The sequence below is a fragment of the Neomonachus schauinslandi genome, chromosome 9 (assembly GCF_002201575.2).
Source record: "Neomonachus schauinslandi chromosome 9, ASM220157v2, whole genome shotgun sequence".
In the NCBI taxonomy this organism is placed as follows: domain Eukaryota; kingdom Metazoa; phylum Chordata; class Mammalia; order Carnivora; family Phocidae; genus Neomonachus; species Neomonachus schauinslandi.
In genome coordinates, this window is record NC_058411.1 from 83,960,469 (window position 1) to 83,978,558 (window position 18,090).

Consider the following 18,090-nt stretch of genomic DNA (forward strand, 5'->3'; position numbering starts at 1 on the left):
GTTGGGCCCTGGGTGAGGCAAAAGGCTTCCTCCTGCTATCTCTAATGTGTGACTCATTTCCAGGTGTCAGTTGTCTCAAGATTCACCGCTCCCCCACTTTCTTCTGCTTGCCCTCTTGCCACCTACAAATCAACTTTTATCTGCTTTCTTTCTCCCATACATATTTTTAAATTTATTTTATTTTTTAATTTTTGAAAAGATTTATTTATTTATTTGAGAGAGAAAGAACGAGCACAGGAGCCTGAGCAGGGGTGGGGCCACGTGGAGGTTGGTGGCAGAAGGAGAGGGAGAGAATCTCAGACTCCCTGCTGAGCCCTGAGAGACGTCTCACGACCCCAGGATCATGACCTGAGCTGAAATCAAGATCGGATGCTTGATTGACTGAGCCACCCAGGCGCCCCCACCCCCCATACATTTTTTTTTAGCTTTTCTTCTACTAGTGTAGCATCTACTCCCTATCTGAAAAACTGATCTCCCATTTTCCTCCATCATCTACCTCCCTATCCTGAGTCAGGCCTCTAGGCCTGCTGAACATGAGACAACTCCATATTCAAAGTCATTTTACTTCATCTTGCTCTGACCCCATGGCCCACACCACCACTGTGAAGCACATTTCCCTTCCATGTCAAGACCACTCTACAGGCTCAGAAAGGGCACTAATCAGTTTGTAAGTTTTCTAGTTACTTGGCCTTTCATCTCATTCCCGTCTTGGACCAGACAGTTTCTAGCCAGGCTCTTAGGTTGTCCAAAATCAAAGGAAGAACAGGGAAGGGTACGATTTCTACCTCAGAACCATCCTCTAAGATAAGCCCAGACCCATGAAGCCTGGAGCCAGTGATGAGGCTGTTTTACAGAAAGGGCTTCCCTCGAAATGTTCCCTGGTGGGACCTGTGCAAGCCTGGGACGAGAGAGGTTCAGAGGGCTACGACATGAGCCAGTACACTTTGGTTCTCTCCATGGGGCCCTTTCCACTCCCTACCTGTGCACATGATGGCAGCAAAGACCCAGCACTGCCCGTAGCGCACTGGCTGGCAGCCTGTGGCATGCCACTCTTTCAGGATGGCCACGCTGCCCGTCCACTCCGCAGGGTTGATGCCGTCTAAGTAATTCTCACTCCAGTTTCCATTGAGCACCCCATTGTCATCGTTGCTGTTGATCTGAAGAGAAACCATACGTAGGCACATTAGAAGGGTCCTTTTCCTCAGCAAGATGTGATGTGTGGGCTGCCTCCCAAGGTCTGTGGGCCTGAGACACAACGGACTCTTTGATCTCATTTCACGTGGAAATTTCCAGACCTGCTAGGGAAGGGGTCGGGGTGGGAAGCCGGCCGTTCTGACTTGTCTCCTTAATTAATTTGTTATTCTATTTCTACCTACCCCCTGCAAAGCTAGAGCTCGGCTCTGCGAGCTCTTAAAAATACTTAAGAGCAAAGGAAATTTCGAAAAGATAAGACCATTTCCCAAACCAGAGTTACACCCAGCCTTCCCTAAAACATGCAATTTGCAATTAATTGAGGTGACGGCCCCCACCCAGTGAATTCAGAGCTCGGCTGAGAAAACCTGTTGCCCAGATTTTTTCCCTAGTCACAGCCAAATTGGCCTTGCCAGAGGCCCCTGCTCTTGACTCTTCATCCCTCCCATTGCAGGGAGTCGGCACCCCCACCCCACACATGGCTTCCTTCCTCCCTCCCTGGACACACCTTGGGTGGGCAGAGCCAGAGCCCAGCTCACCATGGCACACACCACTCTGCTGATGTAGACAGGGCTTCCCCGCAGGGCACAGTCTGTGGCTGGGTCGATCTGGAAGTTCAGGCTCTTGTCTAGCAGCTCCAGGCAGATGTCTATGACAGTCTCTTCAAACTACAAGGGGGAAGATGCAGAGAGGCAGAACACCCATGATTGGCACATGTAGATATGGAAAGAAATTCATGACCTACCCCACGTGGCTCTCCAATAGAGTGTGTTTGTGGAATGTAAACCCGTTTGGAAGGTAACTGTGTCCAGTAGCCCAGACCCAAACTGCCTCCTGAGCAGGTGCAGGGTCTCAGCGCTCTGTGGTCACAACCCACCCGGCTTGTATATCCTACAAATCAAATCCCTGGAGTTTTTTTTCCAATAGTCTGACTGGTTAAAAAGTCTCTTTCTCCCTCTTCACCTTTCAATGCTCACACTCCCGGAGCCCATGGGATGTTCTTGCTAAAACTGTGTTGCCTCATCTTCTACTTCCAGCTGCTGACCCAGCTCATCACTAGCAACTACTGCTCAGGTGCTGGTGCCAACTTGCCTTGGCATCTGTGACTCGGGCTCTAGAATGACTAATAGCATGTGAGGTATGGAAACTTCCCACCCAAGGCAGGCTGACTTGTCCTTCGGGCTTGGCATGCATGTCATTTTATCTGAGGCTTTCCCTGAACCCGAGCCTGGTTTAGCTTCAGGTATGGTAGAGCCAAGTTCTGTCTTCCCTGCCTGAGCACATGCTCTGTTTCTCTCCAGCTGTTCTTGTAACTCTATGCCCCAGGCCTGGCACAGTGCCCAGCACATAGTAGGGACTCCATACATTCAACTCCAAGGTTGAATGAGAGTAAATGAATGCAGTTATTCCCATGTAATATTCCCATATTGTAATATTCTGGACAATAAGCAAGATTAGGAGGCTTCTCTGACCCATCTTCCCCAGGGGACAGTTTCATCAGTTCACTTTTCTGCTTTGAAATGTTCAAAGTTCCCTAAGCCTTCGGAATCAAAGCTCTAACCTCCTCTGTAAGTCACATAATACCTTCCCTGATCTGGCCCCCTTCTACTTCTCCAGCCTCATGTCTCAATACCTTCTGCTTCATGATTTTGCTCCAGCAACACCAGATTCCTTGCAACCTTTTCAGCAGGCCAAACTGTTTCTCACCTTTGTGTTTTGGTTCATGCCCTGCTCCTCTAGCTCCCAGATGTCATCTCACATCTTACTGTTCCCATCTGTCAGTTCTGGGTGGACCCTGCATGAGGAGAATCCTCCCACCCTGCTCCTGCTCCCCTCTTCCCATGAGCCAAGAGTAGGGCTGACACTCACCTGTCCATAGTTCCAGGGGCATGGGTGGATCCAGTTCTTGTTCCCTTGGTAAATGAAGCCGTAATCATTCACGACATATTCCTGCCTCTGGGGCTCACTGTCCAAGTAGACAGAATCCTCTAGGAATCAAAGTGGGAGGACACAAAGCAGAGAAGTCAGTTTGCCCTTCCCACCCCATTCCCATCCCCAGAAGGCAAAGTCCCATGGAAGCTAAGCTCTGGGGGCATCTGGGTTTCTCAACTGGCTAAGCATCTGCCTTTAGGTCAGGTCATGATCTCAGGGTCCTGGGATCGAGCCCTGTTCTGGGCTCTGGGCTCCAGGCTCTGGCTTCAGTGGGGAATCTGTTTATCCCTCTCCCACTGCCCATACCCACACTCGTGCTCTCTTTTTCTCTCAAATAAGTAAATAAAATCTTTAAAAAAAAAAAAGAGCTCTGGGGAGGGCATTGGATGACACCAACAGAGGCAGAAGGCAGCTGGTTCTTGGAGAGACCAACCTTCTATAATCCCTCAACACTAGCCATGGGTTCAATACAAACATGAGGTTGAACAGCAAAAATTTACCTTTGGTGGAATTTCTTGGTTTGCAAAGCACATTTACATCCTGACCCCATTCAAGACTGAGGGAACAGGCTCAAAGCGATAACTTGTCCAAATCACATGTAAGTACAGAGTGAAATTTGAACACAAAGTCCATATGATACCATATTCCATGATCTTTCTGCTACACTCAACTAATCCCGATTGGAAAAGAGCACACCAGAATTTCTGGGTCGACATTAACCTCCTCATTCCTTTTGTAGGAATTTAATCTAAGGACAGTATTTAGGAAGTGCACAGAAATTTGGATGCTAAGCTGTTTATCTGAGTGCTGTTTATAACACTGAAAAGCTGGAAACAGCCTAAATGCCTGGTTCTTGGGAGCTGGTTAAATAGCCATAATTCTGTACACTATTAATATAAGATCACAAAATTGTATATATAGGCATTGAAATCTACACGTGACATATTAAGTTTAAATGGGTTACGTAATAATGTTACAGCATAAATCGATGTTTGTTAAAAACATATTTATGCAGAGGATTTTGAAGGCTATTCTAAAAGGTGTTAATAGTAATTGTTTTCCCTTTTTGCCTATTGGTATTCTCTAGATTTTCTGGAATGAACATGTATTACTTTCATGATATAAAAAATTATCTTTTTAAAATTGAGAATAAACAAAGGCCATGGGAGCAGGTGTCCCCTTTGCAGGTCCTGGAACAGTCTGAAAGTCCTGCCAAACACTTAGGTAAAAGTACTCTCCTTGCTTCCTCAGACTTAGCCTGCATGGACATCGGTGGAGGAGGACCCCGACGAGAGACGTGTTTCATTGAGGTCTTGCACCAGTGTGGTGAGACCTGAGGGTTCACGGTTGAGACCACACACATCCCTCCTTGCAGCGGGGGCTAGCAGTGGCCAGAGCTCCAGGGTGGGGCTCCCCAGCCAATATCTTGGCCATGCTGATGGGGTAGCCACTGATCCTGACTTCAGCCCCTACTGCTCCCTACTCTCATACTGAGTCTCCCTGGGACCTGGATGGGGTACAATTACAAAAAAGAAGTCCCCACAGATATCACTTTCCTCCTCACAGTTCAGGGGAGGCCTCAGTACAGTCTGAAACTCACAGTCTTGGAGGCCAGGAGAGGGGTGTGTAAGAGAGGGAGAGATAGAGAGAGACAGACAACTGTCCTCCTTGACCAGGGGCAGGGCCTTTTCACATGGCTAATGGGTGAGAACTCTGGGCCACTCATTGACACTTGCCGTGGGTGGTGGGAGGTGGTTGGAGATGCTAGATCCCATTCAGGTTCTGGTACGACTCACCTGGCCCCCTCAGGATAAGGTTGGGGGAGCAGGTAGATAAGAGGGAGGAAGGGGAAGGGACATCCTCGAACTAGAAGTAAGACTGTTAAGTCTGGCCTCTGCCCAAAAGCCCACCAGCCACATTCTCTACTCTCAACTCTTCCTGTCTTTCTTCCCACTCTTTCCTCTTGGCTTGTCCTTCATTCTGCCCACAACATGTCTGTATGTCTGTATAACTATTCTGCCCCCAGGTAGATTTAGATGACAGGGATTGTGGGATAGGTAGTGCTGGGCTATTCCCTGTAGCTTTGTTTGTCTAAGACAAAAACTGGAAACAGCCAAAATACCCACAAATAGGAGACTAGTTAAAAACATTTGGTGCATCCAAACGGAGTAATTGTAGCCATTAAAAAGAACATATTAATAGGAAAATACATTCAAAATTGAATTATTGAATGAAAAAAGCAAGTTAAGGCATGCTATGTACTATATAATCCCATTTGTGGTATGAATATATAATCACACATATACGCATATGTGTATAAATACATATTTATTTAAGCATAGAACATTTTTGTAAGGCTGCACAAGAAAATGCGAACAGGATTTTCCTCTGGAAGTTGGAACTTGGAGATTGTGATAAGGTTTTACTTGTCACCTTATACTTTCCTCCCTGCCTCCCTCCCTTCCTTCCCTCCCTTCCTTCTTTTCTTCTTTCCTTCTTTCTTCTTTTTTTCCCTTTACTTCATTCCACATTCAATGCAATGCGCTTATTACTCTTTTTTTTTTAAAGATTTTATTTATTATTTGACAGAGAGAGAATGAGAGAGAGAGAGCATGAGAGGGAGGAGGGTCAGAGGGAGAAGCAGACTCCCCGCCGAGCAGGGAGCCCGATGCGGGACTCGATCCCGGGACTCCAGGATCATGACCCGAGCCGAAGGCAGTCGCCCAACCAACTGAGCCACCCAGGCGCCCCGCTTATTACTCTTATAATGAAAAAAAACTAAGTTAACTTAAAAATGTATGGTGGGGCGCCTGGGTGGCTCAGTTGGTTAAGTGTTGGCTCTCGACTTGGATCATGATCCCAGAGTCCTGGGATCAAGCCCCTCCTGGGGCTCCCTGCTCAGTGGGGAGTCTGCTTCTCCCTCTATGCACCCTCCTCATCCTCTCTCTCTTGCTTGCTCTCTCTCTCTCCAAATAAACAAATAAAATCTTTTTTAAAAAATGTGTGGTAAAGGTAGATGTTAATAGTGGTCAAATTTAATTATAATAGTTTTCTTTTTAAGTAAAGATGACTTGGCTCATGTTTTTAAAATTCTAAATAAGCAAATAAATAGCAACTTCTCCCTGCCCTGTTTGTTGGTGCTTGGGAGTAGATGCTGAGTGCATGCAGTTGGGAGGTTTCTGGTAGCCAGGGAACAGGGATCTAGAAATCCTTGAGCCTGGCTCTCTGTGGCATTGACAAAGGGGCAGAGATAAGAGACCCCCACAGGCACTCTGCCTTACCTGGGCACCAGGGATTGAAGAGCAGGATGAACTCCCCAAGCTGGTAGGCTGTGACAGATCTCTGGAAAGAGTCAATATGAACTTTCAAGAGATACCGACCCACAGCTGCCACAGGAGGGGCGCACAGGATCACCTCCAGGGAGCTGGCCCCGTTGGTCTCCAGTGAGGCAATCCACGGGCTGGGGCCATGATGACCTGTCAGGCCGAACAGGGCTCGAGTCCCGTTGGACAGGTCTGGTAGGGGTCCTGGGAGGGAAGCAGAACAGAGGCTCTCTGCAGTAACTTCTCAACCCTTCAGAATCTTCCTAAATACACCACACACACACACACACACACACACACCCCAAGGGTCCTCACCAGTCTCAGCCACGAAGATGATATTGTCCAGGCCTGGCTGGAAGCCCCGGTTCCTGAAGTACAAAGTGATGTTGAAGGCCTGGCCCCTGCGGACCAGGAGGCGGTCAGAGCTGATCTCGTCTGTGTGGTGCTGTACGTTGTTCCAGGCGCTCTGGAAGTCTGTGAGGGCCACCTCCAGCCCTGCAACAGGGAGCCAGGGGCATATGAAAGAGCAGGGTTGTGGAGCCTGGCCCAATCTTGCCCACCACTTATTAGCTGTACAAACTTGAGAAAGAAACTTAACCTCTCGGAGCCTTAGTTTCCAAGTCAGTAAAACAGAATCCATGATACCAGACTTACACAGTTGGTATGAGGATTAAATGAGGATCCACGCATGCCAGTGCCTCTTTTTTACTTCCTTCTTCCCTCCCTTCCTCGCTTCCAGGACCCTCTGTCCCCATCTTGCTTACACCCTCCTCCTGGAGATGCATGGTTTTCTGCCTCTGTCCAACCCCTTTTGTAGTCCTGGCTAAGTGTGATCACTCCCTTCAGCCTAGCATGTCTCCAGATTCACCCTAGCATCCAGTTTTTGGACTCAAGTTAACAGTTTCACTTGCCCCCGTACCAGCCTCCACATCTAGATATGGTAGTTAGTACTATGCTCCCAGCAATTTGCTGACTCTCTGACCACCACTAATGCCATGTGCCTAATGCTCTGGGATCTCGGATGCTGAGGACAGTCAAAGAAAGGCCCACTCGCGGGGGCACCTGGGTTGCTCAGTCAGTTAAGCGTCCAACTCTTGATTTCAGCTCAGATCATGATCTCAGGGTTGTGAGATTGAGCCCCGAGTAGGGCTCCACACTCAGCGGGCAGTCTGCTTGGGTTTCCTCTTCTTTCCTTCTCCCTCTGCCCCTCCCCCTCCTCAAATAAAAATAAATCTTAAAAAAAAAAAAAGAAGAAAAGAAAAAGGCCCACTCTCCACCTTCTGGAGCTTCTAGTAAAATACAGATTGATCTCACTGTTCTCCAAGGTGTCTTCCCCAAAAGGGCTCCATTTCTGACTTCTCCATGTTTGACCATGGTCTTACAGTGGTCCCCAGACACCTGGGCTCACAAGCTTTAAAGCACAATTGGCTCACCTACCTCCTTCTTAGTCTTTATCCATTTATGTGTGGACAAGTCCCTCTACCCCATTAAAATATCTCTGGTGTCCACCTGTCCCTTTCCACATTTACACATTTCTGACCTCCTCACTTCATACCTAGTGACCATAACAGCCTCCACCAGGTCTCCTGCTTCCTACACCACCCCCTCCTAACACATCACCAGATTATCTTTCCTCAAGACAAATTGATCATGACATCGTTTTGCTTTAAAAGTTCTGAGATACCCCACAGCCCACCATACAAAAGGCACACTCCTTAACCTGACATTTATGACCCTCCACACCTGGTCTTTACCTACACTTGCATTCTCACTTCTCACCATTCCCAGTGTGGGCCCTCTCCTCTAGCTAATCTGTCCTCAAGCAAATGGTAGCCTTGCCTGTCCATGTATTTTGATCCTGCTATAACCCCAAGTTACAATGCCCTCTCATTCCATCTGTCCCAACCAAATATCTGACCAAATTCCACCTATCCTCCAAGGTCTGTTGAAGACCCACCTCTTTCATGAAGCCTGCCCCAGTTGACCCACCCTTCTCCCTATCTCCCACTGACCTACAGTACTTAACTTCATCACTTACCAAGAAACTTAATTGCTTTGTTTAGTTAATATCATGCTCATTTGTTCATTTTTATCAACAAACTTTTACTGAGAGCCTACTAATTTCAGGATCAGCATGAGATGTTCAGATATTTTTGTAGTTACTTTTTTATTTGTCTGTCTTCCACCACGAGATGTAAGCCAATGAGGATAGAGGCCTAGCTGTTTTGTCTCAGCCCGTATGTAGACTATAAGAAATATAAACCAAATATAAATATATTTGACAATATCCAACACCCTCTTGTAATAAAAATACAAGTAAATTACCTCTAGGAAAATAAGTAAACTTGTCCAACCTGATAAAGAGTATCTATGAAAAATCCACAGCCAAAACCATACTTAACAGTGGAAGACTAGATACTTCCCCTAAGATTAAGAACAAAACAGGGATGTCTCCTCTCTCCCCATCTATTCAACATTGTGCTGGATTTTCTAGCCAATATACATTGGAAAGAAGTACAATTATCTTTACTAACATATGGCATGATCTTGAATATAGCAAAACCTGACAAATCCACACACAAATTTGGAATTAGTAGACACATTCATTCACATTCATCAAAAATTAATTATATTTCTATACACTTGTAATGAATGAAGTTGCACCCCTACCTCACACCATATACAATATGAACTCAAAATCAAAGACTTGAATGTAAGAGCTAAACTATAAAATATTTAGAAGACATAGGGGTAAATCTTCATGATCTTGAACTAGGAAATGTTTTTTTAGATATGACAATAGAAGCACAAGCAATAAAAGAAAAAACTATAAATTGGACTTCATCAAAATTAATAACTTCTTGTTTCAAGTACATCATCAATAAAGTGAAAAGACAACCCACAGAATGAGAGAAAATATTTGTAAATCATAAATCTGATAAGGGACTTGTATCAAGAATATATAAAGAGGGGTGCCTGGGTGGCTTAGTTGGCTAAGCGTCTGCCTTTGGCTCAGGTCATGATCCCGGGGCCCTGGGATGGAGGCCTACATCAGGCTCCCTGCTCAGCAGGGATCCTGCTTCTCCCTCTCCCTCTGCACCTCTCCCCTGCTCATGCTCTCTCTTGCACATGCTCTCTTTCTCTCTTTTAAATAAATAAAATTTTTTTTTTAAAGATTTTATTTATTTGAGAGAGAGAGTGAGAGACAGCACAAGAGGGAAGAGGGTCAGAGGGAGAAGCAGACCCCCTGCTGAGCAGGGAGCCCGATGCGGGACTCGATCCCAGGACTCCAGGATCATGACCTGAGCCGAAGGCAGTCGCTTAACCAACTGAGCCACCCAGGCGCCCATAAATAAAATCTTAAAAAAGAATATATAAAGAATTTGTACGACCTAATGATAAAAAAAAATAAAAAATAAAAAATGGGCAATTGATCTGAATAGACATTTCTCCAAAAACATATGCAGAAGACCAATAAGCAAATGAAAAAATGCTAAGCATCATTAATCATTAGGGAAATGCAAACTAAATACCACTTCATACCCACTGGGATGGCTCTAATAAGAAAGACAGAAAATAACAAGTGTTGGTGAGGATGTGGAGAAATTGAAACCCTTATAACATTGCTGGTGAGACTGTAAAATGGTACAGTCACTTTGGAAAACAGTATGGCAGTTCCTCAAAATGTCAAAAAATAGAGTTACCATATGACCCAGCAATTCCACTCCTAGGTATGTACCCAAGAAATTGAAAACATACGTTCACACAAAATCTGTACATGAATGTTGATAGCAGCATTATTCATAGTAGCCAAAAGATGGAGACAACCCAATGACCATCAACTGATTACTGGATGAATGAATGTGGTATACCCGTATAGATGAAACTTGAAAACATTGTGCTAAGTGAAAGGAGTCAGACATGAAAGGTCACATATTATATGATTCAGTTTGTATGAAATATGCAGAATAGGTAAACTCATAGAGACAGATGGTAGATTAGGGTTTGACAGGGCCTGGGAAGAGGTGGGAATGAGATGTAACTGCTAATGGGTATGGGGTTTCTTATAAAAGAAATACAAGCATAATGATCAGCACATTGTAGGTAATAAAAGATTGTTAGGGCACCTGGGTGGCTCAGTCAGTTAAGTGTCTGACTCAGTTTTGGCTCAGGTCATGATCTCAGAGTCATGAGATGGAGTCCTGCATTGGGCTCCACACTCAGCATGGAGTTTGCTTGAGATTCTTTCTCCCTCTCCTTCCCCCTCTGCCGCTGCCCCTGCTCTCTCTAAATAAATAAATAAATAAAATCTTTAAAAAAAAAGATATTTGTTAGTTTGAATAGAGTTCTCTACCTTTTACATAATCATTCTGCACTTATTTCAAATTCAACCAACACCTCATTGGAGGCCTGTCTACTATGTGCTGGGCACCATCCTAGACACTCTATCTCATTGAATCCTTACCACAATGTTGGAGGGATGAAATGCCATGTCATTCACACTTGGAGATGAGGAAACAAGGCTCAGGCAGATTACATGTCTCGTCTAAGCTTGAACCTATGGTTACTGGCCCAAGTCCTGTGCTCTTTCCATTACCCAACACTTGCTGCCCATTGCTGGTCTTCACTCATGTTCAGAAAGGGCATCTAGCCCACTGTCAGCTGGGAAAGCTCTTGGTTTTCCCCTATTAGTGGAAAAAGAAGTTCTCCCCTTTTGGAGACTAGACGACTAGACAGACATCACTAACTGGCTCCAATTCAGTTTGGGCATGTGACCCAGAACACTCAACAGCTATGGCAACATTTGCCTGACAGCAAGCACTGGGACCAAATCTCATCTTCCGGATACATCATGGGGCAAGTTAATCTCTGCCTATAATGCTGGGATTATTCTTCACCCTAGATACCAGATGTTCAAATAGAAGGTACATTTACTATTGGGCATATTTGTCCTCCTTGATGTGAGGGGAGATGAGGGTGAAATGATCAGGGAAATAGAAAGGAAATTATAGTAATTTAATTATAATAATTCATCTCAGTGTCTATCCTAGAGAGATGCTACCACATGAGTACAGAGGCATACATAAGGATGTGTCCTGCAACATTGCTTATTTAACTGGAAAATGGGAAACAACCTAAATGCGCATCAAAATAGGACTGTATAGGGGCACCTGGTGGCTCAGTCGGTTGAGCTCTTCATTTTGGCTCAGGTCTGATCTCAAGCTCATGCAATTGAGCCCTGTAGCCGGCTCCACACTCAGCTCAGAGTCTGCTTCCCCTCTCCCTCTGCCCCTACCCCCTGCTATCTCTCTCTCATAAATAAATAAATCTTTTAAAAATTTGGACTGGTAAATAAATTACTTACACTCATACTATGGAATACTTTGCAAAGTAGAAAATTTTGAGGGAGATTTGTAGGTACTAATTGACATGGGTAGAGCTCCAACACATACTGTTGAGTGGAAAAAAATCAAGTTGTAGAAAAATATGTACAATGTGATGATACCATGACATACCAAAAACAAGCTAGTCTTGTATTGATTATATATATATACACATATAGACAAAAGACTAGTAGCAGTGGTTTCTCTTAGATCTGACCACAGTGGTTTTTCGAGATGAGGCTGGGGCTGGAGGTGACAGTCAGGGGACTGTAGCTTTATCTGTAATTATTGTTTTATTTTACCCCAACTATGTATTCATGTATTTCTTGTGTAGTTAAAAATTGTAAAAATTTAGGGGTGCCTGGGTGGCTCAGTCGTTAAGCGTCTGCCTTCGACTCAGGTCATGATCCCAGAGTCCTGGGATCAAGTCCCACATTGGGCTCTCTGCTCAGTGGGGAGGCTGCTTCTCCCCCTCATTCTCCCTCTGTGCTCTCTCTCTCTCAAATAAATAAATCTTAAAAAAATGCATCAAATATTATTTAAAAATTATAAAAATTTAAACACAAAAAATAGTAAATGAAGGTGAGGCTGTTAAATTTGTAGAGCTTCGAGTTCATTCTTATAAATGGTTTCAACTAACCATTTACTCTTCATAGAGGCTTTCTAGAGAGGGAGCTGATATAGAGAGGAGAGTGGTGGTGGGAAGATTAGCTAAAATGAGGAACAGACCTTCTGAAGTGGGGGGAAAAGAGAAGATATGAAGATGCAGAGAATGTTGGAGCTGAAAGACAACTTCAAGATTGTCTTGTCGACCGCCCCCCCTGCCCCCACCCCATGTTTCAGGCTGGGATCTGGAAACTAGAGAAGTGACTTGCTAAATGTCAAGGAGTCAGCAAGTGGCAGAGGACAGGATCCCTGACCCACTCATCCCTGGCCCTGCCCCGCGCCACTGGGTTGTGAAAGCAGGCATGCGGGTACACAGCTATTTGGCTATGTTTACCAGCCAGCCTCCACCTTGTCTCCTGGGTCTCAGGCTACCAACAAATTCTGAGGTTCCTGGGTTTCTACTCTTTCTGCCTCAGTTCTTGATTTACTCCTTTCTTCCCCTGAATCCTTTCTCCCCTTGACTTCCAACGATCTCTCTGTCTTCCTTCTCCCTCAGCTCCAGCAGCCCCATGGGCCTCCCCTACCTTGCTCCATGGTGGCTGCCTCTGGTTCCTGGGCTGCTCCCCACATAACAGCTGGGTGGTGTGGAGCTTCAGGAAACTGGTCCCGGAGTGTTTTTTTCCCCTTCTATCCTCAAGACTCCAGGAGACACCGAAGGCAGGTTGACTGCTGCATTGCCACCTGCTTACTGGGCAGATCACAACTGGTTTTCTCACTTGCCCTCAGGTTTTTCTTGGCAGTGTTGCTCGGCTGAGAGGAAGTGTGGAGGCCAATGAACTCTCAGGGCCTTGTGCCACGTGAGCTTTTGCTAGCTCTTGGGCAATGGGGCCTTCCATGGCAGGTGCTGCGCTGTAGTCGGGGAGCCAGGTGGGAGAGGTTGGCTGATGGGGCCTCTTGGGATGGAGGGGCCTGTGCCCCCTGCGAGAAAGAATACCAGGGTCCCAAGACTATAGCTCACAACTGCAAGAGCCTGGGAGAGTTCTCAAGCCTAGAACTCTGCTTGGCTTTTTTTCCTGAAAAGTCACTTTCTAGACATCAAAAGCAAATAGAACCCACTCTGAATCACCCTTGGTATGATTTTTTTTGATACTCCTTTTTTGGCAGAGCTATTGTGTTGGGTGAAACCTGCCAGGGGAAGGCGAAACTCAAATAAAAGCAGTGGAGGGAGCAAACTTGGGAAGATTCATGGAGGAGTTTTGGAAGTAGGTAAGAGGGTGGGAATGCCAGTGAGGGACATTGATTCTATTAAGAAGAGCACATGTCCTGGGAGTGAGTGTGCAGGGAGAAAAGCACAGATGGGAGAGGACAGGTGGAAGGAGGGGAAAGGGCTCTTCACAGGGAGTGGGCGGGACACTCTAAGGCCGCCCTCCCCCACCCAACCCCCACACTGCCTTTCCCTCCTGTGGGACCCTTCTCCCTGCATTCTCCTGCTTTCTGGGTCCCTTAACCTCCCTCCTCAGGAACCTCAACTCACCACCATCCGCTCTCCCTCCCGTATTTTCGACTCTCCCTGTCCCCAGTCTGCTCTTACCGTGTGTGTATCCATGCACAATTCACTACCTCACACACCCATGGGCCTTTAATCCAGAATGGAACGCCTAACCTTCTCCCCTTCCTCCTGCATTTCTGGTCTTGATGAATGAGGATGGTGCCTGCCCAGTCACTTTGGGAGAAACCTGGGTGCCACCTTGTATTTCTCCATCTTCCTGACCTCCTTTAGCCCATCAGTTGCTGAGCCCTGCCAGTCCAGCTCCTGATTATCTCCTAACATTAGTCTGTCTTCCCTGTGCCCCTTGGCCCTGCCTTCATTGAAACACCCCCTTGCCTGGACAACTCCTAACCAATCTCCCACCCATCCTTTATCCAAACGAGCCATCCACATGATTTTCCTGAAGTGCCAGTTCAGTCAGGTTGCTCTTGGCTTAAAATCCAGCAATGGGTTGGGACGCATGGGTGGCTCAGTAGGTTGAGCATTTGACTCTTGGTTTCCACTCGGGTCGTGATTTCGGGTTCATGGGATCGAGCTCCGTGTGGGGCTCCACACTGGGCATGGAGCCTGCTTAGGATTCTCTCCCCACTCTCCCTCTAGGAGTACTTGGGTGGCTCGGTTGGTTAAGCATCTGACTCTTGGTTTCGGCTCAGGTCATGATTTCAGGGTCATGGCATCAAGCCCTGTATGGGGTTCTGTGCTCAGTGAGGAGTCTGCTTGGGATTTTCTCTCTCCCTCTGCCCCTCTGCCCCCCCCATCCCGTGTTCTCTCTCTCTCTCTCTCAAATAAATAAATCTTAAAAAAAAAATAATCCAGCAGTGGGTCAAGTCCAAACTTCCAAACATCGCCCCCAAAGCCCTTCAGGATCTTTCCTTCCTGCCTGGAGTCCACTCAGACCAAACCCCTGATGCAGACCTCCTCTCCTGCACCTGTCAGTCTCTCTCTTTCTGAAATGTCCTTCTCTCAGTTGTCTACTTTCTCAGATCCAGGCTCAAGCACTGCCCCTCCAGGAAGTCTTCCTAACACCCTCTCTCTACCACACCAGACATTTAAGGGCACCCCCTTTTCATTCCATATTAGCCGACTCATACACAACGTTATAAATACTCAACCTATTTTCCCCCCCAGCCCCCCTGGAAGGCATGGCCTATGTCTTATTAATATATCTCCAGTGCTTACTAATGATGGGGGCTAATAGTAAAACTACTAGTAAGACTAGTGACATCTTTTCAGTTCCAGACACTGTCTTACATTCTTTATGTGCCTTATCCCACTTAATCTTCATGCTGTTCCCCATGAGTTAGGTACTATTATTGTTCCTCTATTACAGGTGGGGAAATTGAGGCTTGAAGACATTAAATAGTTTTCCCAAGATCACTAAGACCTAGTGGAGCCAGATTTCGAAGGCAGGCAGTCAGACTCCAGAGTCCTGTGTACATGCTTAATGCATTATCTGAAGGATGGGCAGTTTTCCAGTTCATATTTACTGTCCAGGGCAGTGAATGAATTAAAAGATGACCCATGCATGAACAAATGGATAAATGCCTGAACCCATTGCCACATTAGTGGAAATGGGTTATTCTGGGGGAGGTGGAGGAGGCGTAGGCAGGAGAGCTTAATTGTGAGGAGAGACAGGAAGGTGAGTGCAGCGAGGGTGGGTGGGTCTGGATGGCCATCAGACAATAACAGCCTATTTCATTGGCGCTGGGCTAGTGAGCTGATTTACAGGTTCAGCTTTTCGATTCCTACAAACCATTAGTCAGAGGTGTGTGTGCTGGGGGAGGGAGGCAGCGCTGATCGTAGCAGCTTGTCCCTTGGTCAAGGGTAAGGGAGGCCAAGGATAGCCAGGGAAGCTGAGCAGAGTTGATGAGCACCTTCCTGTCTGAAAGGAAGTAGGGCTGTGACCTGCAAGGGAGGGGCACAGAGCAGATCCTGGAACACTCAAGAAGGGAGGTGTGGGCTCACCTACCATCCCCCTAGGCTGGCTCTACCAAGATAGGGTTGGGGTACCTCCAGACCTTTTGAAAACTCAGAGAGACTAGGATGCTAATTCTGGCCCTACCATGAATTCCCAGTATGCCCTTAGCCACGTTCCAGTTTCCTTATCTGTAGACTCAGGGTCCATGGCTCCATGGGTGCCCAGGTCTGAGGGGAAGGAGGGGGTTCCCCACAGACAATAGCAAAGGGAAGCCCAAACTGACAGGTCCAGGTGTGTTCCTCTGCCTCCTCCCTTTTGCTATGACCAGAAATGGAGACAGTCACCCAGGAGAGGTGATTAAACTGATGGGAGGACCTCTATGTGTGAATGGACTTCCCGAATGACAAAGCTCTTTAGAACACACTCTCGTTTGATCCTCACAGCAACCCTCTGAGGGCTGGCTCTGCTACTGTTATTGGTATTGTCTTGCACTGGAGGGACCCAGGACTCAGCCCTGGAGCTCTTTGCTTTATATCACACAATGACGCCGAACAGCATGGACCCCAAAACTACCAGCCAAAAGGACATGAGCACCATGGTCTCCATGAACACCATGGGGGATTGCTGGGGGAGACTTGGGGGCTGAGGGCCGGCCTGCTTTGTGGCCCCTGCTCCGCACCAGACATTTCTTTCAGAGTTTATTTGTGGACACCACTGCCTGGGAGGCCAGCACACTGGGTTTTGTGAGAGAAGGGGAGGGTGAGGACGGTGAAGCAGGGTCAGTCAGGACGTAATCTAAAGGTGCTCTGCAGCAGGGGGCATGAACCCCAGAGTCCTGGGCCCTGGAAAGGACTTTGAGATTGTCTAGCTTGTCCAGCTGAAGTGGGGAAATAAAGCCAGACAGGCTTGCCTACGTGAAAACAAGAAAACACTACAGAGTACAGTTTTTTTAGCCAATTTTTGGACGAGGAGACTGGAAATTATTTGAAAGTTTGACTGGGAAGGTAGAAGTGGCTAATCCCCCCCGAACGAAGGCCCCTGAAGGCCCAGCAGGAAGCCTGTCCACTGTCCCCCCTCCAGGGACACAGGTGACACAGCCAGGGAGCTTTGTACCCCCAGACCAACCTGACAGAAGGGGCAATGACTAAACAAAAGAGGACGAGGCACTTGGCAGGTGAAGCAAGGTTTTAGATTTCCACAGGGGCCAGCCCGGGTTCTAGGTCTCCCTCAGTGGGCGGGAGCCAGCTGGAACACAGCAGTGACAAAGCAGTGACAGAGCCCCGCAGAAATGCCCACAGCACTCAGTGGGGATGGGCGCAGTGGGCACACAGGGTGGAGCTTGTGAAAGCAAAATAAATTAAAAAAAAAAAAAAAACAGAGGAGGAGGAGGAGGGGAGAGGGTGGGGAGAGGTGCCAAGTTGCAGAGCCCCTGAGCAGGTGAGGAGTGGCAAGGATGAAGGGCCCATGCCTGAAAACCTGCAGGAGGATGCTCTCATTTTCTGCGTTTCTGGAGTTTCCAAGTTTTCCATGATGGAAATATGCCAATTTATAATAACTGTGTTTTTAATTTTTTTACTGAGAGATGATTGGCATATAATATTGTGTAAGTTTAAGGTATACAACATGTTGATCTGATACAATTATGTATAGTAATATGATTATTACAGTTGTGTTACTAACAAGTCCATCACATCACATAGTTATTTCTTTTTTGTGGTAAGAACATTTAAGATCTAGTCTCTTGGTAACTTTGAAGTACGTAAGACACTATTGTTAACTATAATCACAATGCCATTAGATCTCCAGAACTTATTCATCTACCAACTGGAAGTTCTCTGACTAACATCTCCCCAGTTCCCTCACCCCCAGCCCCTGGTAACCACCAATCAATCTACTCTCTGTTTCTAGGAGTTCAGCTTTTTTCGACTCCACATATAAGTGACATAGTATTTGTCATGCCCTATCTGACTTATTTCTTACTTAGCATAACACCCTCAAAGTCCATCCATGTTGCAGCAAATGGAAGCCTTTCCTTTCTTTTTCGTGACTGAATAATATTTGTGTGTGTGTGTGTGTGTGTGTGACATGTTTGTCCATCCATCCATTGACAGACACTTGGGTTGTTTCCATATCTTGGCTATTGTCAATAATGCTGAAATAAACATGGGGGTGAAGATATCTCCCCAA

At 46.5% G+C, this 18,090-nt stretch overlaps 1 protein-coding gene across 2 annotated transcripts in view; it reads right to left on the minus strand.

The window, feature by feature from the left end:
- TGM5 (transglutaminase 5) overlaps window positions 1–13,181 on the minus strand; it is a 35,633-nt gene extending 22,452 nt beyond the window's left edge. For both annotated transcript variants that reach the window (XM_021695444.2, XR_002480608.1), the window contains exons 1-6: window positions 13,021–13,181; window positions 6,762–6,941; window positions 6,405–6,650; window positions 3,061–3,179; window positions 1,731–1,859; window positions 980–1,157 (exon numbers count right to left, since the gene is read on the minus strand). In XM_021695444.2, the coding sequence (XP_021551119.1) occupies window positions 980–1,157; window positions 1,731–1,859; window positions 3,061–3,179; window positions 6,405–6,650; window positions 6,762–6,941; window positions 13,021–13,066 (898 nt within the window). In that variant the 5' untranslated portion in view covers window positions 13,067–13,181. The remainder of the gene's footprint in view (window positions 1–979; window positions 1,158–1,730; window positions 1,860–3,060; window positions 3,180–6,404; window positions 6,651–6,761; window positions 6,942–13,020) is intronic.
- Window positions 13,182–18,090: the final 4,909 nt, after the last annotated feature.